Genomic DNA, 24499 nt, shown 5'->3' on the forward strand with positions numbered 1-24499 from the left:
AACTTGGGATGTTTCATTAGAATCACTAGGCTATACTATTGAGTTACAAAACTCTTCTTTCCAAAAAAAAAAAAAAAAGTTACAAAACTCTAAAAAAAAAAAAAAAAAAAAAGAAAGAAAGACAATCTATATATAAAAAAGTATTTAACCCTATTTCCTAACTAATTTGAGTTGAGAATAGTTTCTAGTTACTACTAGTAGATGTGATCACCTATAAGTCATGTGCATGCAAAAGTTTAAAGAGTTTGTCTTAATTTCTGAGTATTTAATTATTTATTCATTGCCTCAATCAACTTCTTTTTTTTTTTTTTTTTTTTTTGTTTCTCAAAAAAAAAACTATTTTTCTTTCTCTGAGATATTCGACATATTATCATGATCTCAAACAACAATTTAACTTTATCCAAATTTCAACAAAAAAGCATAGATCTCGTGAAGTTTGTCTAGGAACATAAATTTTCTTAACAATTATTCCAGTACATTAAGACCAAGTACATTGGTCCTTATCATTGTGTATTGTAAATTTGTAATTAAGCTACATAATTACTTTTTTTTTTTTTTGGTAGAAAACATAATTACTTTTGCATGCCAACCCCAATTTCTAGCATGAGAAAAGTAAGGACTATTAGATATGATAGATTGGCTGTAATATTCATTTATTTTTTTATTTTAACAACATGAAAGTCGTGAAATCCTTCTAAGCATATATCATTGACACTTCATGCTCATACAATTCATAATAAATTGGGGATCGAGATTAGGTGCAATATCTACGATATTGCTTCTGATACAATTGTAATTAATGATTAAGATTGAAAGTTGAAAAAAATAACCTTCAATTTTAACCATTAAAATAAACTAAAAAAAAGAAAAAGAAAAAAAAAGAGAGAGTTAAAAATGTATAAAAAAAAAAAAAATTAATAGAAAAGTGGGTTAAATATATCATGTATCAATCCATAAATTGCATATGATTTTTGAAACTTTGTCTGCTAAAGAAGGGATGACCAGTTAAGGTCAGTTTAACTGGTCATGCCTGCAAAACTGGAATGTTCAGAGATTGCAGTCAAAGATTGATACCATACACCAACCAAATTTGCTCTGTTTTATTAATTTTATTAATTCAACCTTGTTTTATTCATGGGAAAAATTTAACTTTGTTTTTACCAGCCAATAGGGGTTGCCCACTTTGAAAATCTATTGCCTAATTGGATGGTACTGATTATTATTTATTCATAATTAAAAAAAAAAAAAAGCCAAATCAACCTAGACCGACCTAGTATTTGGGAAAATTTTGACTTTGATTTTACCAGCCAATAGGATTTGCCCCTTTTTACAATCCCATGTGGCTACATTTTTGCCTGGTACCAAGTCAATATCATCATCATACATCAATCCCCTCACATGGACCCCATGATGGATCCCACGTTTACTAATTAGAAAGTTTATGAACCTTTTTCACACCCGAGTTTCTAATTTTGTGTAGTTTTCACGATTTATATATGCATGTTATTCTGGGTCCCTAAAAAGAAAAAAAACAAAACAAAGTTCAAAATACCACAATAGGGCACCATCAATCATCACATCTCTCTCACAAGCAAGTTTCAATTTTATTCTTTTCAAAAAAAAAAGTTTCAATTTTTTTTTATTTATTTATGAAAAGAAAATTTTTTATGAACGAGATTTATTTATAAGTTTTGGTTCTAAACCCAAAATAAGGTCATATTTTAAAACTAATGAAGTACAAATTTCTTTTATAAATTTCAAGTAACAAAAAGAGAAAAAGCTAAAATAGGAATTTAACGTGGTTCAATCTCACAGCTTACATTAATTATAGAAAATTATTGACAACTATATCTTTTGTCTTTTTCGTTATCTCTATTTTATTACTAATTTTTTTATAGGACGTCTTTGTTTTTGTTGTTGAATGGTTAGTATCACAATACACCAACTATAATATTTATATAATAGAGGACCATATATTGACCATAAATTGAATAAAAATCATCTATTTCAATTTTTGTATTCTATTTTATGTTTTATCAATTACAATTTTGCCATTTGTTTGAATATATTTTTTCCTCATTTTAAACTTTGGTTATTTTATAAGAAAAGAAAAATAGAATATGTAGTGGTAGGACATAAAATAAAATATAAAAAATAGGATAAAAGGATGTGAGATTCAAACTACAAACATGACAAGTTGCAAAAAATGCAATTAACAATGTGCTATTACTTGAACCCCAAAATTAACTTAGAATTATTGTGTCTGTTTCAATGGAAAAACTTATGTAAAGATAGTTTTTCGTGTTTATATGTATTTGGTAGTATTAGAAAAAAAATGTGTAAAAGAAAAATTATCTTTTGACTTCTCTTATTTAGTTTGTCATGAAATAGAGTTGTTTTCCACCAATTTTTTTGAGAAAACAATTATATCTCACACCAAACTAAATAAAAGAAAGTAAAAAACAATTTTCCTACTCATTTTAAAGTTACTACCAAATATAGGAAAATTATATATTTTTATAGGAAATATTTTATGGAAAATGATTTATTTTATAGAAAATGTTAATATCGGAACAAATACAATAATCAAGATAGCCATGCTATGTTTGTTGACAAAATAATTGCTAACATTCTAACACGTATATTTAATGAGTTGAACCCTAAATTCCCATTTTATACGAAAAAAAAATATTTCTCGATTAGGAATCATTTAAGTACTTCTATACTTTTTTTTAGAAGAATAGTTTATTTTTTTCAATTATTTGGTTTTAATTTTTTATTAGATGTATATTTAATTTAGGTTTCAGTAAAATGTGATCAAGACTTTAAATTAGTAGTCACGAAGTTATCTTATCATTGAAATAGCATGTACATATTGTGACAAAAGGGGTGTGTGTGTTCATAATCTCCATTCAAGACCCCCAAAGGTTATTTAAGCCTTTTGGGTGTGTTGAGTGTTGTAAATTCTCTTAATCCAAAAAAAAAAAAAAAGTCATGCACATAATCAAATATGTTTAATTAGGTTGAGCCTGCATCTTGTATTAATTTCATAATGTTTTTCCTTTATTTTGAAATCTTGTACTATTCTCTCATTAATTTTAATCATGTTTGTTATTATTTTTCATTTACAACAAATGAAAAAAGATGATACGAAACCAGATTCTTCACATGAGAGAGATTGGGCATGTCTATAAAACTACAAGGCTCTTAACAATTATATTTAACTAGTCGGAAACCCGTGCAACGCACGGGAACTTACCTATTTATAATAGACAAAAATAATTTTATAAAATTTTAAATTGATTATGAAACTATACTATTGCGTGAATTGCTCCTATCTTTTTGAGTTACAATTTGATGAATAAGCCAAATTTAGATATTGAAAAAAAAAAAACTAAAAAGTTCTGATGTTAAAACGTTCGAAAGGGGAAAAAAAATCAGAAAATTTACTGGCACTGTCTAGAAATTATTGAAACAAAACAAAGTATATATGACTACCAAATAGAGAAATATAAGAGAAAGATAGGTTACCTTCAAGAGATTAATCCGTAGTTATAACAGTTGAAATTTGCTAAACTGTTTCAAATATTGCAAAAAATTGAACCCAAAAATTTAGATGGTCAAACTTTCAAAAGATAATAAAATTAAAAATCAAAACATTCAGAACCTACAAATTATAAAAAAAAAAAAAAAAAAGTCATTATTGCGAGACAATTTCAGTAAGGATGGAAAGCTTTTCTAAGTTTTTTTTACCTAATTCTTCCTAATTGATGAAAATTTTGGTTCAAACATTGTCGAACACTTTGAAGGTGCAAATAACATAGGCTTCCAACATAATCTTTAATTAATAAACAAAGAAGCATGACACCATAAGAGAAAACATAAGATAACATATAGTTCATATACCTTACTCCACAGCTGTGAGAAAATATCCACACAAAAGGAATTGAAAACTTGTACAACGTCTCCATAAGGTAAAGCTTAAGGTTATATAATCTAAAATAATATAGAATATAGCATCTTTGAACCACACAAAAAGTTAGCAAACTTACTACAATACTTGTAGTTATATTATATATTGTAAAGTACTACTCCATACAAAACAAAAGCAAAAAAAACTAATTCACAAAAAAGAGAAAAAGCAATAGTAAGCGTACCAAAGAAATTGAAACTTAGGGTTTTCTCTCTTAGTAGAGACAGACAGAGGAGATTACTTTAGGGTTTTCAAAGATTTTGTCTTATATATATATATATATATATATATAAATAAAAGAGACTCCTGTTAGAACTCTCTCACTATTTAGTTTTAATAATTAAAATTTGAAGTTTAGGGTTTTATCTCTTAGTGGAGACGGATAGAGGAGATTGCTTTAGGGTTTTCAAAGATTTTGTCTCTTATATATATATATATATATATATATATATAAAAGAGACTCCTGTTAGGACTCTCTCACTATTTAGTTTTAAAAATTAAAATTTTTTTAAATTAAAATGATAATGTGGAAAATTGTGGGAGTTTCAAAGGTTTCGGTTTTATATATATATATATAGATTAATTAAATCTCTAATTCTTCTCCTCATTTTCTAAGCTATTTTTTAAAGAAAAATTGGAGTATATCAAGTTCTTAACGATGTTCATATCCAGGTATTTGGTTCAACTTTCTAAAAAAATTTCACTAAAATTAGCTTTACACATTTGTCATCCCCCTTATCATTTTATCTCTCTTATATATCTAGAATTTAAAATGAGGAATGCTATATGCACAAAAGAAATTCACAACATTTTTTAAATAGTTTTTTTTTTTTTTTTTTTTGAGAAGGACATTTTTTAAATAGTTAAGTTGGCAAGTTTTTACTGATTTTGATTTGGACTCACCGCTTACATCTTATTTTTATTTATCATTAACAACTTGTCACACGCTAACCGTTGTGTAAAATTTTGTTTGTATCTTTAGCCTTCCTCATCTAAAATCCATGATTAAGCTTTATATGACCCTTAAATATCTCATTTTACCTCAAATAACCTCTTGTAATTATCTTACAAGAATATTCTCATGTGAAGGGTCTTACATTCCATTTTTTAATCTAATGATGTTAGACCGTTTGATAAGATTAAAGTCAAAAAATTAATGTCATATAAGGAAATTAAAAATTAAAAAGAAAAAAAAACAGTTAAATTTTTTTTTTTTTTTTTTTGAGAACAACAGTTTTGAAAGTTAAAACTCAGCTAATAACTAGTAATAAAAATTTACATCCATAATACGCAAGTTTTTCCATTTATTTATATTCTCTATCTTTTTATAAAATAAATTATTTCCATCTTTAACTTTAAGCCTTTAAACCAAACAAATAATTTATTGTTTCTCAAAAAAAAAAAAAAAATTATTTATTTATTTTTTAGGAGACCAAAAACATCTGAGTTACTATTAAAACCAAACATAGAAGGGGAAGTGGATGTATAAAAAACAAACACAGATTTTTTTTTTTTTTTTAAAATTTTATTTCACAACTCTCTCTCTGTCTCTCTCTCTCTAAACTTGGAGCTCTTAAAAAGCTGACAGAGACTGAGACACAGGTTGTGAGGCTGAGGAGCTCCAAACCCAGTTGGGTTTTCAAAAAACTCATCTGAAAGTTTGTATATTTTCTACTAATTCAGATTTAGAAAGCAAAAACAGGAGATGGGTATTGCAAATGAGGAGGCTGTGAAGGAGTTCCGGTCTTTAATGGAAGAAAGTAAGCTTTTTGTCAAAACCCCAGTTGGCAATTTCTTCAAATTCTTCTTCTCTGATCCTAAATTGCTAATATTTATTACCTTTTTTTTTGGTTTGTTTGTTTGTGAAATGTTGCAGTAGATGAGCCACTGAAGAACTCATACAAGGTTGGTCTCTTCTCTTTTTTGTTAGTTTCTCTGATCTGTGTTCTGTTTGAATGCTGAGAAAAAAAGGTTGGCAAAAAAAGTATAAATTTTGGAACAAAATTTTGCTACGAACTTGTTTTCTGTTGTCTAGCTTTTAAGTGTTTAATACCTGAGAACTTTAACCCTTTACTCAACATAGCCTAATTGAATCAACCATGTAGCTTATTTTGGATCAGGTACTGATTTTATTTATTGTTTTACATTCTTAGTTTTGTTATATGTGATCTGGGTCGATCTTGCTTTTTTTATTTATTTATATAATAATTTTAATTTCATTTCTTTCTAATATTTATTTTATAACTGATGGATTGGTAGCAGTGAAGTTTGGCTGATTCACTATGGGGTAGATAAGGTTTTTGACTGTAGTTGTAGATATTATTCTGCTTTTTTATTCTGTTGGGTTCCCTCTGAATTGGCAGAACCCTTTCTGATCATACATGGTTTGATTTACATTTTATATAGAGCGGAAGGGAGTTTGGCTAAGATAGGAGGCTGGTTTCTTCATCAATTTGCTTCTTAAAATTTTCCCCCTTTCTCTTTCCCATTCACTAATGGAATATGTTTACATAAATAAAGTAGACAAAGTTTTATTGCTATTTTGAAAAGAATGACTCATCATGAGGCTATTGACTTAGAGCTAGTGGGGAGGGGATTTAGTCTGACACAGTGATTCGCACTTCAAGCGTGTTAGAGGAAGAAAGTAAGTTTGTAGTGGAGTTTGAGTTTGGAGTATCCACTTGAGTTGCTTGATCTTTCTAATTTTCTCTAATAATTATCCTTCCCAGGTGATTGGGTCGTGCTCCTTCTGCTCTCTTCAATGAATCATTTACTTATAAATAAATCCTGTGCTTTTTTGTTGTCTCATCTATTTGATTGTGCCTGTTTTGTGATGCTTTATTGAATTGAAGTTGGCAATTTTGCTTTTAAGAATTACTTAAAATTTTAAATTCAAAGTGTGTACCTTGATCTCCAGAATATGCACCAGGGTTATCCAACAGAAACATTGGTTCGGTTTCTCAAAGCCAGGGAATGGAATGTTGCCAAAGCACATAAAATGGTTAGATCCATTTGTTTCACTGAAGCTTCTCTATTAACTTATTGCTTTGCAAAATTTTATTTTCTTCTTTAAGCTTTATTTGTCTTTGGCTACTTCTGCTTTTACTAACCATACAAATCTGTTCCAGTTGGTTGATTGTTTACAGTGGAGAGTACAGAATGGAATTGACAATATACTGTCGGTGAGGTTTATCGTTATGGGATTAGTAGCTAAACATGAAATATTGTCGCTAAAGTCACTTCTGAAATTTCTCTGTTTGATGCTTGACTTCTCATTTATTTTGTGAATTCTTGCATTTAGTGAATATGTTGTTTCTTTTCTGCTAGATAGTATTATATAAACTGTGAAATTAGAGATAAGCAACCGACAAAAAGAAATAGGAAACTACTTGTCAGACTTGTCCTGGGCTATGTCCCAAACATAGAGTACATTGCAATACCCCCCCCACCCCAAAAAAAAAAAAAAAAAAAAAAAAAAAAAAAAACAGAAAATCCCTTTTAATATGCATGTATGGGACACTATAATCACTAAGAAGTGAGGATTAATAAGCTATATGATGAAAAATTTTATTTTATTCTCAATACACCAGCAAGTTATGCTCAGAATCAAAAGCCACAATTCTTCTCTTCCACATTAATGAATGCTGAAGATGTTACTTCTTTCAAGGAGGTTGGAACTGGAAGCAACCAAAAGATGGCCAACCTACAACTATAAAAAATGTACATAAATCTATGGTGAATCATAAATCATATATAGCTTCTAGGGTAAGCTTGTGTAGCCTGTTTTGGCACTTCTGGTCCATGTGGTAATTAAATGCATTGAGTTTAGGAAAAACAGAAACAAATTGGAATAATGAATTGTAATAAAAATTTTGCATCCAAGATATAAATTGCAAGGGTATAGAAATCTGATATATGTACTGCCGCCCAAAGTAAATATTTAAGATTTTTATTGTATTATTATTTATGCATTGAAGACAATCCTGGTGTCTCAGTTCTAGGCCAAGAGCATATGTTCATGATCAATCTTGAATCATATGCATACAGTAATCTCATGGTTGATTATTAACCCAGGCCAGAAAAGAAAAATATGGTATTTTTATGTATGGTAAAATTTGGGTCTAGACTAAAAATAAAATTTATGGTTGCTTTTTTCTGTTATGTTATCTTCTGCTTATGGATTGTAATATTTGTTTATTGTGATTGATTATATTTTGGAACCATGTTGGTGGCAACCCTGTACCTAATATTGTGCTCAGAATTGATTACATTACAAAATTTTCTTTTGTTTCTGTATACAGAAACCTATCATCCCTATTGACTTGTACAGAGCAGTGCGAGATTCTCACCTTCAAGGATTTTCTGGTTACACAAAACAGGTATGCCTGTCTTTCACAGATTTACATAAAATTATCATGGATTTCAATCTTGATCATTGTTGTGCTTCCCAGCCAACTTGTTTAAGCTGGTCTGGCATCTCAAAAACTATTTTTTTGCCACAAATGGATATACCATTGTACCCACATTTAAAAAGAAAAAATAAATTAAATTTCCCCTTTTTTTGGGGGGTTTGGGGTGGTGGGGAGTTGCTTTTGGAAATTTATGGTTGCATTTATGAGAAATGAAGGCTTTAATGATGATTATTTCACTCCTGCATTCCTATTTATGTTTTCTTTCTCATTATTTCTGCTAACTTTTGCCAGGGCCTTCCAGTCATTGCTATTGGTCTTGGGCTCAGCACATTTGACAAAGCATCTGTGAGGATCTTGCATGATATTCAATCTTCTTAAATTTCACAGTTATAAAATTGTATTGGGCTATTAGGCCTGGATTTGGTATATAATGGACTACGTATGCAAGATTTGCTTGAGCTATACATTAAGCTAATTTGAAGATTGAAAATTTTCATATGCTTGAATCATAGAAAAGGACAATGTTTAAGGGCATCAGGTTATATCTGTTTTGTTGGCACCAAACTTCCTGTTCTAAGAATGTATATACATAAAGCATTACTTAATTTCTCTACAACCTCTTTTAAGGGATCAGTAGGACTGGTAGGACTGCAAGTGGTATAGATATGGAGTACGTGTATAATTCCCTGAAATATTATAGTGTTGCAATATTCCTTTCCAATAAATTATGGTACTTTGTGGTCGTATACTTCGTACTAGGTTCTTCTGTTTCATGCTTCTTTGAGACATGGAACATGATAACGGTTCTGAATAAATATCAATAATTACTTGCTTCTAGATGAATGCACTTATGTTCATTAAATATGCTTTCACTTATGAGCACAAGGCAGCATTATATACTGCTATGTGCATCATGTATTGGGGTTTTCTTGATATTTACAGTGTACTGACATGTTTCTTTGTTTTTAGGTAAATTACTATGTGCAGTCACACATCCAGTTGAATGAATACAGAGATCGTGTAGTTCTGGTGCGTACTTGAATTATTCAATAATCTTTATGACTTGTAACTTGTCTTATGGCCTGATTTTACTTTTGTTGTAGCCTTCTGCAACAAAGAAGCATGGACGACATATTGGTACCTGTCTGAAAATCTTAGACATGACCGGTTTAAAGCTTTCAGCGCTGAATAACATTAAGGTATACATCTGTAGTCCTTAAACCTCTAACTTGTCTTTTCTTCTAACTGTCACTCTTTTCCTAAAAAGGGCCCTTAATCTATAAAATCTATCAATGGGCATCATATTTTTTGATTTGGAGGGTAATGGTCAGCTTCATGTTGTAATCTTCCTTTTGTTTAAGAAGAGTTTATTGTGGACATCAGGGTTTTGCATCTCACATTCATTTTAGACTTGATATCCCTTTTTTGATGTATAGTATATCAGCTATTAGGTATCATTACTATATCTGATATACTATAGTTTATAAATAAAAGATCAATAGTCACCTATTAGTGGAGTGGATTCAAGGTTTCCTTATTGGAAAATTGATTTGGTGTAGAACCCCAAAAAGCCATTTTCTCTATGCTGTTGCACTGGTAACAAAAAGCATGAGGTCATATTGGCTTACAGATCTTTCATATAATGAACCATAAGTTTTGGATTGCTGTCTTTCCATGTGTTACCTGTCTACATTTTTGTTACTACAAGTTTAATTTATTCTATGTTTCTGTGATAAGGGCATGTATTTGTTTCTTTATACATCATAAGTAGACAAGTGTATTCAATTTCAATATCTCCATTCATAATTGTGATGTTTCTCTTTTATGCTTTCCTTGTACTTGGGTTGCCTTTTGTGCTTTTTCAATGACTTATTTAGTTGTGAAAAAAAGGTGATTTCTATTTCAATATCAATTAATCTAATATTTTGCCTACCCTCACTCTGTGGACTGTATATTTGACACTTTTCATCACTATCTGTTCAATCTTAATGCAGCTTTTGACTGCTATATCTACAATTGATGACTTGAACTATCCTGAGAAGACAGATACATATTATATTGTAAATGCACCCTATATATTTTCAGCATGTTGGAAGGTTTGTGTCAATACTTTACTTTTAAAAAAGTTTACTTCTTTTGCAACAAAATGCTTAATGCTCAGTTGTTGGCAGGTTGTAAAGCCTCTTTTGCAAGAAAGAACAAGGCGGAAAATCCAGGTTCTGCAAGGTTGTGGAAGAGATGAGTTACTGAAGGTAAGCATCGTTTCCATTTGTATTTAGAAATTTTGTTTTAGAACTGCTGATGCTGGCAGAAACATAGTATCATTATTTTAATTGCCATTAATTTACTTCTTGAGTAAGCGGTTCTATACATGGATTTGGCCTCTCTTTTTTGATAATCAAGATGGTGAATTTTATTGAAATAAGCTGAAAAACTACAACAAACAGAAAGCTAAATAGTACTAACCCAGTTTGAATACAAACAAGGACAAAGCCTGATCAAGCTAAAGAAAATTACGAAAACTCTCCCAAGAAGGATAACAAGCTGCACTTCTGATTAAACTAGGCAGAAACTGCCTTCCCAAAGACAGTAGGATTTGGCTTTTTTGATAGTTTATGCAATGTGATATATGTCTTAGAATATTGCTTCACCCCTAATTAACACATGCTATGGCTTAGCTCCTTAGGTAGGTCTAAGTTTTGATACCAAATTTAATCTCTATATTGCGTCCTGTCTTCAAATCAAGTTGTGTCAAATTTTATAGGTCAAGGCAGGTATTTTTAGGTCCTCTAGTCAATCTGTATGGTGAATTTGGAATTTTTCCAGTTTCTGCATTCAACTTATTAATTGTTGGTTGGTACTCTTGTAATGTTAATGAGCAATGTAGGGGGTTAAGTGAAAGCGTATCAGTAACACCCCCCCCCCCCCCTTCACAAAAAAAAAAAAAAAACTATCCACCTATCAAGATTTTCTTTTAATGAGCAATGTAATGGTCTCAACATTTAATCTCTCTTTCTCATGTTGCCTCACTAGCATAGATGGAATTCTTTACTGTTTTTTTTTCTGCCCGCACTAGTGTCATCTGTATGTTCCATTTATTTGACAAGAACATTGTTCACTTGTATTCAGATAATGGATTATGGATCACTCCCGCATTTTTGTAGAAGAGAGGGCTCTGGATCGTCCAAGCATTATAGAAATGAGGGCACTGACAACTGTTTCTCATTAGACCATGAATTCCATCAACAACTCTATGATTATATCAATCAGCAAGCTTTGTCTAAAGAGTCTACTTCACCAATCAAACAGGGGTCAATGCATGTAGATTTTCCGGCGCCAAACCCAGGAGACACCGAGATCATGAAGACCATTCAAACTGAATTCCATAAGTTAGGAAATAAGAATGGGCTTGCCAACTCACTGAAGGGCGTTAAAGTTAATGGTGACTGAAGAACACAAATGTGACAATTCCAAGTCTACATGGCACTGAGACCCAATTATCAGATGGCTACAATGAGAGGCTGTACTTCAATTATCAGATAACAAATTCACTTGCATTGGCTTGATGCAGGTTTTTTTTTTTTTAAGTACAAAGCTAACCTGGTGTAGTTTGACATTACCACCTTGGGGTGGATGATCATAATATGATCATAATGATAGATCATTAATGTAGAAGGCTTGAGAACAAGTGTAATCTTTTATAATTTATGTTAATTGCTTGAGTAATCCAACTCAGCTTTCTTTTTGACCTATCTGGCTTTATTTCAAAGCTGTACAGCTGAGACCTGCAAATCCTGATGACCCTTTTCCAAACATACACTATATTATGATCAGTATTATTAGTGTCTGTTCATTTACACAGATCCGACCATATCCGGAAGCCAAAACCTCTAGATTATAAATTTTCAAATTAACAGTCCATTAATCTTTAACTAAGAGATTCCCCATCTGGGCTTGATTGAAGCCTTCCAAGTCCAATGTGTTCAAAAAACTTGATATTAATTGTATGTTTGGACTTTGGATGGAGGGAGATAGATTAGTATATTCTAACCACCTTTCTCTCTACACCACTTTCCTCTCCTTTCCCTCCATATCATTCTATTCCAAATATTCCATTAACAAGGGATCATAAATTATAAATATAACCTTTGAGGTTGAATCTCCATAAACACGGGTAAAGTTGAAAGTTTACTTCCATTTAAATGCACGAATTATAATTGATAAGCCAAAAAAGCTCTTTAAAGGTCCATGCCTTCCAGCTCCATAGGGGATACAATGCTAATCAGCTTGTCGGAAGTTAGAACTGTGGACATACCTATCCACCTCCCAAATTGATGGTTGCCATCTTGCCTCATAAATGTTTCCTTCGAAGAGAGAGAGGGAGCTTTCTATCAAATGCAATCCATTGGTACAAACTAGTAAATTACAAATCGTGCTCTATATAAAATTTGATCAATATTACAAACTGAAGTGCCAAAATTTTGAAAATTATGAGATTTGAGATTTTACATATTTGCTTTTGTGCAAATTTCACACATCTAGCAAACCAAAAAAAAAAAAAAAAAAAGAAAACACAAGAAAGAGATAATTTAGGTGCCCCGAGGCAAAGCCGACATTTTTATACATCATTTTGATGATTTTATCCAAACACTTGTGCTTCTAAGTCAAAGGCTCTTTTTGCAGAGGCATTACATCATGAAGTGACATTGGTATCTTATAAAGATTGGAGACAACAAAGGGAAGAGTACTCTAACCCGTTATATCATGAACACAATATAGAGATTGGCTTTGAAGTTTATCTACAACTGTTTGTAGCAACTATAGGCAATGGCAACCGATGCTGCAGCACAAACAACAGCGAGAGCTGCATACATATCTTCTCGCTCCCAGCTGTCAAACCATGTTGGCATCGCACAAACTTTGCGTGCACTACCCCCTTTAACACCATTGATCCTGGAATTTAGTTTCTTGCTACTCTTTTTATCAGATATCACCTTTGCTGTACCCACATTGGCATCTTGAGTCTCTAGCTTTTCTGGAAATGCAGGGTACTCACAGCAGTACGAGTTTCCATTTTCCTGGCAACACCCCATTTCCTCAGGTTGAGATTGACAAGCAGCAGTGTGCATCTCACTTTTATGTGTTTGTGTCAGTTCTTCAGTTTTATTCCCAACATTTGTCTCGCCATTTAAATTTTGCCTAAGTTCATAGGATTTATTCTGTTCCTCTTCTGATAATCCCATCTGACCCCTGAAATCACCATCAAATGTTAAGCCAAGTCAACCATTTCAATTTAAAAATACTTGGAGACAAAATATGGACCAACACATATGACACTACAGTGTAGTAACAAAAAGCAACAGTTGATAAACTCATTTATATTTACTACAGATTCTATGTGAGTTGAATCACAATTCTTTGTTACACTATTTTCTTTCTTAACTCCCAGCTTCCTATATAAAGGAAAAAAGAAAACTTCCTGTCAGCTCCTATCATAGAGCTAAAATTCATATCAAAAGCAATACAGCTCTGAGATATGTGTCCGTCTGCTTTCAGCCTTTTTGTTTAGCTTTTATGTAAATCTTTTTAAAACCTCACTTTTTCTCATTTTTTCAAAGTACAAGTATATTTTAGCACATTTTCAACAAAAAGCTAAATAAGCTAATGCCAAAAGCACACTAGTCTACTTCTAGTAGAGGGGAAAAAAAAATTGCATACCACCTTGAAAGAAATCATATAGTTTACACACAAACACAATACACAAAGGACAAATACGAGAAGATTACCTCCACAGCCCATTTACAATTTCTCCTTTCAAAATATGCTGCTCAAGCAACACAGGTACATCCTCTGGAGTGACATAACCATACCTATAGATTAAAAAAAGAAAGCTTCATCATCAATAAACTAAACAAATGTATATATGCCTTGGGAAGGATGAAAAACTTTACCTGGTAAATCACAATGTATGACAAACTTGAATGCATTAGCTTGTAAAAATAAATCAATCAAATGACATCCCCTTACCAGTGTCCAGTGACTTCTCCATTGATTTTTGATCCAAATATGATAACATTTCCTGCATACTGATGTCCCCCAATGTGTGAGCATGGACTAACAGAAATTTTACTTTGAAGACCACGTAATTCTATCTCTTCTTTGAATCTACCGACTAGGGCAGGTCCACAAACTCCACAACGGCGATCTCGGGACCCATGAGAACATACAAAAACGTATGAACCCTTTAATCTTTCAGGAGTTCCAGGTAGCCATTCACCATCCTTCACAAGCACTTCCTCAACAAATGTGTCAACATCAAAATGTGTCAATCTCCTGCATTTTTCACCAAAGTTGATCAGTAATAAATTTGGGGGGGGGGGGGGGGAATAAAAAATCATTTGACCAAATCTCAAATGGGCATGCCATTGACCTGTATCTTATCATGTCTGGAAAGATTAGTACATCCCCATTTGATGTCTCGGTTCCATCATGTCCCTCACATATTGTCAAGCGGGTCTAAAGAGAAATGAAAGAGACAAGGGGAGAAGATTAACATCAACTGATATTATACTGGGGGAAGGGGAGGTAACGGAATAGCATGCAACATGTATGACAGGCTATTTTAAGCAGGTAACATCAACAATAAAAAAACAGCACTATCCACCATCATCAAATTATTTCATTCATTTGCCCAAACACATAGGCTGGTGGATACTCATTATCACTACTCTCATTATGAAACAAATATAAATACTAATTACCATAATAATCAAATGCAATAATTTGCAGGCCACAGTTAACATCAGTTCTTGGATCTAGGTATTTAACAGTCAACTAGAAGATGATGCATCCAAAAAAAGAAGTCCACACCTACAATACAGTATCCTGATAGTCATGAATGTTGTGAAAGACAAAACTGATCTCTTACATATATTTGAAACAGCACTAGCAGTCAAGTTCTCAACATGGTTACTACTTTTTGGTGTATTGATGAAATAGAAGGCACTATCTCAACTTGACAACCAAACAATAAAGACATCAAAAATAAAATAAAAAATGAGAGAAAATGGAAAAAATTTAGACTGAGTAAGCCAGATTATGGTGGTAAGAGAGGTCTTTTTAATACTTGAATACAAATTTGGGGGCATAATTGTTTTTCTTTATTTCTAGAACTAAATACCATTCTCTTCTCTCCACAAACTAAGCAGGAAATCCTACATCCAAACCCGACAACTAGAACCATATTTTTTTTAACCAGTATTACTAATATTAAGAGAGTCAAATCTATGCCTTATTCAGAACCAAAATATATTTTTGCAAAACAAAATCAATCATCCCCAAAATTACCCAAACCCCAACCTCTACTGCAACAAACTTACTAATCTTCTAGATCTCCCACAATTCACATCCTCACATCACTCCAAAAATACAAACAATCCACAAGACCCCAAAAAACTCACCTCAATATCCTGAAAACAAAATAAATTCACACCACGTCCAAACCAATGGACACCAAATCACAAATTTCAAATGAATCCCAGAACAAAAACAAATCCATAAGATACCCTAAACCAACCAGAAATCAACAAATTCCCAACCAACCCTCCATAAAACATTTATCAAAAAAAGATCAACTCATACTTCCAAATTACTCCTAATAACAAGTAAGCACGAGGAAAAAAAAAAAAAAAAAACACTTCATTTAACAAACTTCAAAATCAACACATATCAAAAGTGAACCTATAAGCCTCCAAATAACCCTTTAAATACAATCAATTCTCAAAACACACAAACCCACATCACCCATGTCAACGTTGAAAGCAAAAGCCTCCAAAACACACCCTCAACATACACAACCCCTTTCAATTCACTAATTTCACAATGAACTCACTTCAGCAGTGAAAGAAAAAGCCTCCAAATCACACCTCAAAATACAAAAAACCCTCCAAAACACACCTCAAACAAAACTAATCCACAAAGCAGACAAACCTGTTTCAACAACAGCAGCAGCAACAACAAAGCCTTAGTCCCAAATTTCGGGGTCGGCTATGGATCCTCAACAAATTAATTGGGGCCTGCCACATTCTTTCTTTTCCTCTATTCAACCCGTTTCAAATAACTAAATTCAAAATCAACCATTATCAGGAGTGAAATAAAAAACCAACAAAAAACACAAACCCATTTTGAAATCACTAAATTCAGAATAAACCCACATTAACCCCGAAAGCAAAAGCCTCACAACAAACCCACTCCACCAGGCACACACAACCTTTTCAATTTAATAAATCTAAAACCAACCATCACTAGAACCAAGAAATCACACAAACCTATTTCCACTAAATTTATAATGAACCCATATCAACACTTAGAACAAAGGCCTCCAAAATCACACAAAAACCCATTTCAATTCACTAAATTTACAGTTGGCTCATATCAACACTTTGAAAAAAAAATCCTTTAAAATCACACAAAAACCCATTTCAATTCACTAAATTCACAATAAACCCCCATATTAACACTTAGAAGAAAAGCCTCCCAGATCACACAAAATCCCATTTCAATTTGCTAAATTTACAATGAACCTATATCAGGGCTACAAAATCACACAAGACCCCATTTCAATTCACAGCATTTATAATGAACCCATATCTACGCTTAGAACAAAAGGGCCCCAAAATCACACAATACCCCCATTTCAATTCACAAGTGACACACCTCTTTGTTCATATCAGCTCTTCACAAACAAGAAATCACACAAACCCATTTCAATTCACTAAATTTATAATAAACCCACATCAACACTTGGAACAAAAGCCTCAAAACTAACACAAAAAATCCCATTTTTCAATTCACGAAATCCAAACTAAAAACCACAAAAAAAAAAAAAAAACTCAACAGTGACCTACCTCTTTGTTCATATCAGCTTTCTTAGCCATTACAGCAGCAGAGAGCAACCTGGGAACACGATCAAATTCAGAGGCTTCGATTCTTGCGGGCCAAACCTTGGGGTTCTTGTAGCAAAGGAAGACGTGGCGCTGGTAGAACTCGACGGAGCCGGCGAGTCGACTCGTCCTGAAGTCCAGGCGAGAGAAACCGAACTCGGCGTCACTGACGGTATCGGCTCCACCAGATAATAACCCTTCGTTCTGAAAGCTCCCGGAGGCGCTGCTGATGAGAGAATTTGGGTCGGTGAGGTAGCTGTCAAGTGATTCCGAGACTGTGATTGGTGAAGATGGGTTCGTGAATGTCAGAGCTTCTTCTCTGTCTCTGTTGCTAGCCATAGATATTATCACTGTCAGAGAGAGAGAGAGAGAGAGAGAGAGAGAGAGAGTGAGTGAGTGAGTGATTGTGTTTGTTGTGTGAGAAAGAGAGAGAGAGAGAGAGAGTGTGTTTGTGTTTGGAGAGAGAGGGGTTGGGTTCCAGTGGCATTGGAAGGAGGGGGTGTGGAAATAGACTTTGGTCATTGCTCAGAGACAGTATGACACGTGTCATTCAGGGGAGTTTCTTGACCCTTGGAGTTAAGTGACTGGCTCTCTTTTGACTCTTGGATCTACTTTTCTAGTCTACTCTCTAAATTTTCTTTTTTATGAACTTTCTAGTCTACTCTATAGTTCTTGGATGTAGTAAAATGTTCATACTAGCTAGGCTAATACTTTGTTTGTGTGCTTGTATTGGGTGTGTGGTGACACTCTTATTACTTTACATTGTCACAAATAGAAAATGTTAAAGCCAGTTTCAATTATTATATAAAAGGTTTACAAATGAAGGTAACAAAGAATGAGATTAGTATCATATTTACAACATAATAACTTAAAATATAATGAATATGATTGGTATCGTATTGACAATATGTGAAATCTCTAATAGGTATGTCCCCATGAAGAAGAGTAACTTTGTGTAGTTTGTGATTAGATATAATAGTTAAGATTCTTGTTTTGTGGTTGGATGCACTCTTATGGTTCCTTAACTTTCGGAGAACACGGTGTTGTGTTATTGTAAGTTCTATGTGACAGGTAAATTCCCATTAAAAAAGGGACAACTTTTATGTAGCTTATAATTGGATGTAACGGTTGAGATTCTTAGTTTGTGATTGGATGTAATTGTTAAGATTGTCCCTTGGATAAATCTTTCTCTTAATAGATCTCTTTTTGTTCCTCAATTTTTGGAGAACGCGGTGTTGTATGTATTCTCTATTCCAAACATTTCAGAAAAGTAGATGACAAGTTTTAAATCCTAATGCAAGCAAGACATGTCTTGTCTTTTTCGTCACATTGCGCATAACAGGTTTAGTATTTATTACAAAAACTTAGAAAAAAAAAACCAAATAATGAATATATTTGATATAATATTACTATGTGCATCTCTATGATAGGTAAGTCCCCATAAAAAAGGAATAACTTTTGTGCAGTTTGTGATTGGATATAACAATTAAAATTGCCATTTTGTGATTGGATGTAACTATTAAGATTGTCTCTCAAATAAATATTTCTCTTAACATATCACTTCTTGTTTTTCAATTTTCGGAAAATGTGGTGTTGTATTATTGTAAGTTCTCTATTCGAAACATTTCTTGAAAGTAGACAACAACTTTTGAATCTTAATGCAGCCCAGTCAAGTCATGTATTGTCCTTTTCACCACATCATGTATAACGGGTTTAAGATTTATTACAATAATTTACAAACTAACTTGATAATGAATATGATTGGTAACATTTTGCTATGTGCATCTTTGTGATAGGTAAGTTCCCATGAGAAAGGAATACCTTTCGTGTAGTTTGTAATTGGATGTAACAGTTAAGATTATCTCTTGGATAAATTCCTCTCTTAATAGATCTCTTCTTGTTCCTCAAACTTCAGAGAATGCAGTGGCATATTATTGTAATTTCTCTGTTCCAAATATTATGTGAAAGTAGATAATAAGTTTTAAATCTTAATGCAAACAAAGCATGTCTTGTCTTTTTTGCTGCATCACGTATAATGGGTTTAGGGTTTATTATAATAACTTACAGACTAACTTGATAATGAATAAAATTTTGGTATCATATAGCTATGTGTATCTTTGTTATAGGTAAGCTCCAATGAAAAAAGGGGTAACTTTCGTGTAGCATGTGATTGGATGTAATGGTTAACATTGTCCATTTATGATTATATGTAATTGTTAAGATTGTCTATTGGATAAATCTTTCTCTTAGTAGATCTCTTCTCGTTCTTCAATCTTTAGAGAATTTGGCATATTTTTTATTATTATTATTGTAAGTTCTCTATTCCAAACATTTCCTAAAAGTAGACTACATGCTTTAAATTCTAATGCTGGCAAGACATTTCTTGTCCTTTTCGCCACATTAGTTTAGAGTTTTGTTTTAAATGTAAAAAATAATAAAATTTCAAATAAATTAAAGGGTAAATTTAAAATGTTGTGAGAATCGTATCTCATTTATTAATTTTCAAAGTGGACAATACCTCAAAATAGAACAATTTATAAACAAAATGAGTTGGAGAGAGAGAGTCAATGCAATGTGCTCAGAATCAGATTATCTACACAAGAGAGATCATACAAAGTGGCTTGTATATGCTAAGTAAAAATGTCATGCCCAATGATACATTCCTCCTTAAGGCTCCTATAAGGTGAACTATGATATAACAATAGAAAGAACCCATGTTGAGATTGCACATTGCAATCATTTTTCACGATTAGGAAGGAGTTATGAGAATTCCCAAAGTTAGTCCTGAAGTGGCAGAGGATACATGGGGATGAGAAACCTGATAGTTGAGGGATGCAAGCTTTAGATGAGCATTAAAGTCTAATGTTGTGAGTACTGTTCGAGTTTGGACTTTTCCTCCAAGGCTATAGCACTCCTTGAGGAAAGAGCATTGTGTATTTTGATTTACATTAATGACTTTATCATTTATCCAAAATAAATAAATAAATGAAAAAACACCAGCAATCAATGTTTTGTGTTGTTGGTTATATGTTCAATATTACTAGAATGATATGAAGTCAAGGGCTCTTGACACCACTCGGGGGAATTTAGGTGGTAGAATCATTGAATTGGAGCATGACGTAAATCCAAAAATCTCATGTTTAATTCACCACACAATTAATTCATGGGGTTTCTAGAGTATCTTATGGATAGGGAGTAGAATAGTCTAACTAAAGACTGAGACACCACTTCTTTATATATATACTTCAAATTATCGGAGTTGGGCTTCTTATGAGTTCCAGTCTTCCAATGCGATGTGAAGCCTTATGGTTTTGTCTTCATCTTTGCAAGTGATCAATCAATTAACTTAAGAGAAAATAGTTACAAAGTCAATCTATTACCAAAGGAAAGAATGTATTCAATCAAGTAAAGCATAGCTTCAGGGGTCTAAAATCATAGTTCATAGGCTGGGGCGTGCTAAAGTAGGCATTTGATCCCGGAGTTTAGTTCCTTGCTGCTATTTTTATCAGAAATCACCTTTGTTGCACCCACATTGGCATCTAGATTCTCTACCTATTCAGGAAACCCAGGGTTTTGGCAGCAGTATGAATTTCCATTTCCCTGGCTACATCCCTGAATGCACCATCAAATGTTTCAGTAAAGCCTAGTCAACAATTTGAATTCAATCATGCTTGAAGACAAAAAATGGACCAGCAATTGTTTGACACTACAATGCAGCAACAAAAAATGAGGGTAGATAAACTCATTTATATCTACTCTAGATCCTGGGTCGGTTGAAGCACAATTTTCCATTACACTATTTTCTGTATGCTCCAAAGTCCTATCCTATCATACAGCTAAAACTGATATCAAAATTGGATACAGCTCTGATGTAGATGCAAACCACCTTGAAAGCGATCTTACAGTATACACTTTACACATGCACACACAGAAGGACGAAGAGATGAGAATATTATCTCCACAGCCAGTCTACAATTTCTCCTTTCAAAACGTGTTGCTCAAGCAATACGGGTACATCCTCTGGAGTAACAATGTAATATATCCATACCAATAGATTTAAAAAAAGAATAAAAAAAAGGAGAGGGCTCCATTATCAATAAACTAAACTGTATTTTTGGGAAGGATGAAAATCTTTACCTGCTAAATCACATGGTCCGAAAAACTTGAATGCATTAGTTGGTAAAAGTAAATCAATCAACTGATATCCCTTACCAGTGCCCAGTGACTTCTCCATTGATTTTTGACCCAAATATGATAACATTTCCTGCATACTTATGCCCCCCAAGGTGTGAGCATGGGCTAACAGAAACTGTACTTTGAAGACCATGTAATTCTATCTCTTCTTTGATTCTACTAATCGAGGGTAAACTATGATTCCCATGTAGTAGAACTACACAACAAATTCAAAAGATATGTAATTTACATCAATTGTAACAAAACATGCGTGTTCTGTAATAAGGTTGATTTCAAGCATGCACACCCAGCCATACATGTAGCATTCAAGAATCATGACATATCATGAATTATGAAACTCTGTTTTCTGTGTGTTTGTGTGTGTGTGTGTGTGAGAGAGAGAGAGAGAGAGAGAGAGAGAGAGGGAGTTACCAGTCATGTTAGTATTGGATTGAATATTCTCGATCACATTGCTATAAGGTCTCCATTTTCATCGTAACCTGTCATGGCTCTCACAAAGCTTCTCCTTGGACACACTTTCAAAATCACACAGCACTTCAATATCTATACCACTCGTCTCCTTTTAAGTCTCGCACAATCTTGTAATGCTATTACACACTGTAAATAGGATATTAGAACAAAATAAAAATCTCCAAATTTTTAAGTGAATAATGAGATTTTATAGCCTAAAGTTTGCATTTATGGTGTAAAAATAAACAAACAAACAAATTTTTATGTTTGAAAGGCGGTCTTTTGGAGAAACAAGGAAACGACATTAACAAACAGTTCATAACTAAGCTATCTCGCTAAAGAAGGACCATTTATCTATATATATATATATATATATATAAAACCGAAGCCTTTGCTGGCACCACAATTTTCCACGTCAGTACAATATTTAAAAAAAAAAAAACATTATAACTCCTCAAAACCCTAGCAACCTTACCCCTCTTTCAAGTTAAGAAATATAAAACTACGGTTTCTGCAAACTCTCTCTCTCCAGATGTAGGAAGCCCTAAAAGATCTACAACGCACGGTATAGATTTTAGCTTATAAGTTCAGCTTTTGTAAGGTTAGTTTTATTTATATATTAATTAATACATAGTACTTTGTTCGCCATTGAATACTCATATAATCAATTTCCAATTCAGTGTTCAAGAATTAAACCAAAATTCTAACTGCGCTATCATAAAATATTATTATTAGTATGAATTTTATGGAGTTGCGGTGTTCAGGAATTAAACCAAAATTCTTTTAGATTATCTATAATATTTTGTCCTTCGAAAATTTTCTCTCTTTGATTTTAGTATATTGTGTTTTTTAAGCTATAGAGAGATTTTCTTTGATTTCTGCACACTCTCTCTCTCCAGATGTAGGAAGCTCTAAACGCATGGTATAGCATTCAAGATCTACAACTCACGGTATAGATTTTAGCTTATAAAGTTCAGCTGTTGTAAGGTTAGTTTGTTTATATATTTTGATAGAGAAACATGTTCAATGTGGTACGGCTTAATAATCGCATTAATAGTCAATAGTTAATACCATTTGCAAATTCAATTCATGGAGTTGCAATTTTCATTAAATCGTTCTATGGCTTGAAGCACTTGCATTTTAACAAATTGGACATGTCTTTATAGTCCTTTTATTTCTTTGGGGGAAAAAAAAAGAAAAAAAAAAGGGAGAGGATATGTAAACTTGTCATCATCAACTTATAAGAGAGGATATGTTCTTAGATGGTAGGAATAGGACAAAATGGTTACACGTTTGTTACGCCTGCCAAAAATTGCTCATAAAGATGTATGCACATGATCTACTTCCCTTTGCTTTTAGTGAAAGATTAAATGCACGCCAATGTTGAGATCAACCACTTTAAAAAAATAGTCTGTGCAATCATAAAATATTATTATTAGTATGAATTTTATGGAGTTGCGGTGTTCAGGAATTAAACCAAAATTCTTTTAAATTATCTATAATATTTTGTCCTCCGAAAATTTTCTCTTTTTAATTTTATTATATTGTGTTTCTTAAACTATAGAGAGATTTTCTTCTTTATTTTAAATTTTATGGGATGTAAAGAGATCTTTGATTTTGTGAAATAATTTATACTCTCTCCTTCTTTGATTTGATTTACTTACTATCTTTGGCACTTGCCATCGGCAATTACTCAGGGCCACTCTTATGGACTAAATCAACTTATTCTCTAGTCACCATCATTGATAAATGAGAAATCAAATCAAGGTTATAGTTTTTCTATTTGGTTGCTAGGGTTTTTGTTCATGAAATTGCTATTTTCTATTTAAAAATTGCAACTGTAGATCAATATTTATATTTCTTAACTTGGCATTTTGCACCTATGGCTAAAATTTGTGTGGATCTTTGGAAGTTCAAAAATCTTTTCTCCATTCACCATGGTTTTTCATTGAGTAATTTCTTTCTCTCTTACTCCTCTTGACGAGTTTTATTTTTGACTAGAAGAAAGCTTTTTTGCCTTGAAGGTTATACAACACCTGTCTCATTTTATTTGTCCTCACCACAAGGAAAACATCTAGGTAAGGCAAATAATCTATTTTAAAGTTTGAATGGAAATTACCAAGTACAAGAAGTAAATCTTTAAGGGATGAGCTTAATTGTTTCTTATTTTCAATAATAAATTATTTTATTGCAATACCGGGTTTGAGAAATCCAATATGTTCATATCTCTATAGAATAGAGAATAGTAGAAGCCAATTTTATTACAACTACTTAAATTGAGTTGACTTAATTCCGTACAATTACAAAGTATAGCATGAAAGATAATGGAATTAATTGTTGTAATTTTTATTTTCTTTTCATGTTTTGAATTTCCTCTATATTATTATTACAACTGAGCAAAGATTGAGAAAGTAACATTACTACTCTTATTTGAAGTTTAATGCGTCCTTCTCAAGCCATGGTCTTTATTTATATATTTGCAGTTTATATTTCTAACCGTTGATGAGAAATTAAGGCTCAGTTGCACA

At 32.5% G+C, this 24499-nt stretch overlaps 2 protein-coding genes across 6 annotated transcripts; one reads left to right on the forward strand and one right to left on the reverse strand.

The window, feature by feature from the left end:
• The first annotated feature begins 5483 nt into the window (after positions 1-5483).
• LOC115955725 (phosphatidylinositol/phosphatidylcholine transfer protein SFH2-like) lies at positions 5484-12135 on the forward strand. 4 transcript variants are annotated; one of them, XM_031074011.1, is made up of 11 exons: positions 5484-5733; positions 5850-5878; positions 6903-6974; positions 7102-7155; positions 8275-8352; positions 8677-8730; positions 9355-9414; positions 9489-9584; positions 10380-10481; positions 10557-10637; positions 11515-12133. In XM_031074011.1, exons 1-11 carry the CDS (start codon positions 5679-5681, stop codon positions 11833-11835), a joined length of 1002 nt encoding a protein of 333 aa, XP_030929871.1. In that variant the 5' UTR covers positions 5484-5678; the 3' UTR covers positions 11836-12133. The 4 variants fall into 4 exon arrangements, with proteins under 4 accessions (XP_030929871.1, XP_030929873.1, XP_030929872.1 ...); XM_031074010.1 differs by having other exon boundaries at positions 5485-5733; positions 6891-6974; XM_031074013.1 differs by lacking the exon at positions 7102-7155 and having other exon boundaries at positions 11515-12135.
• Positions 12136-12970: 835 nt separating this feature from the next.
• Positions 12971-17838, reverse strand: LOC115955276. Of its 2 annotated transcripts, none has more exons than XM_031073350.1 (5): positions 17292-17838; positions 14816-14901; positions 14413-14718; positions 14172-14255; positions 12971-13635 (listed from the first exon to the last, which is right to left on the reverse strand). In XM_031073350.1, exons 1-5 carry the CDS (start codon positions 17664-17666, stop codon positions 13185-13187), a joined length of 1302 nt encoding a protein of 433 aa, XP_030929210.1. In that variant the 5' UTR covers positions 17667-17838; the 3' UTR covers positions 12971-13184. The 2 variants fall into 2 exon arrangements, with proteins under 2 accessions (XP_030929210.1, XP_030929211.1); XM_031073351.1 differs by lacking the exon at positions 17292-17838 and adding an exon at positions 17101-17131.
• Positions 17839-24499: the final 6661 nt, after the last annotated feature.

This window comes from Quercus lobata, chromosome 8 (assembly GCF_001633185.2).
Source record: "Quercus lobata isolate SW786 chromosome 8, ValleyOak3.0 Primary Assembly, whole genome shotgun sequence".
NCBI lineage: Eukaryota > Viridiplantae > Streptophyta > Magnoliopsida > Fagales > Fagaceae > Quercus > Quercus lobata.

Excerpts from the sequence above, each read along its gene's own strand:
- LOC115955725 (XM_031074010.1), top strand. The coding sequence starts at position 5,679 with ATGGGTATTGCAAATGAGGAGGCTGTGAAGGAGTTCCGGTCTTTAATG. Across the intron at positions 8,353-8,676 it reads TTTCTGGTTACACAAAACAG|GGCCTTCCAGTCATTGCTAT; the intron begins GTATGCCTGTCT and ends AACTTTTGCCAG. Across the intron at positions 10,482-10,556 it reads TATTTTCAGCATGTTGGAAG|GTTGTAAAGCCTCTTTTGCA; the intron begins GTTTGTGTCAAT and ends AGTTGTTGGCAG.
- LOC115955276 (XM_031073350.1), bottom strand. The coding sequence starts at position 17,666 with ATGGCTAGCAACAGAGACAGAGAAGAAGCTCTGACATTCACGAACCCA. Across the intron at positions 14,902-17,291 it reads AAGCTGATATGAACAAAGAG|ACCCGCTTGACAATATGTGA; the intron begins GTAGGTCACTGT and ends ATTTCTCTTTAG. Across the intron at positions 14,719-14,815 it reads CCAGACATGATAAGATACAG|GAGATTGACACATTTTGATG; the intron begins GTCAATGGCATG and ends TGAAAAATGCAG.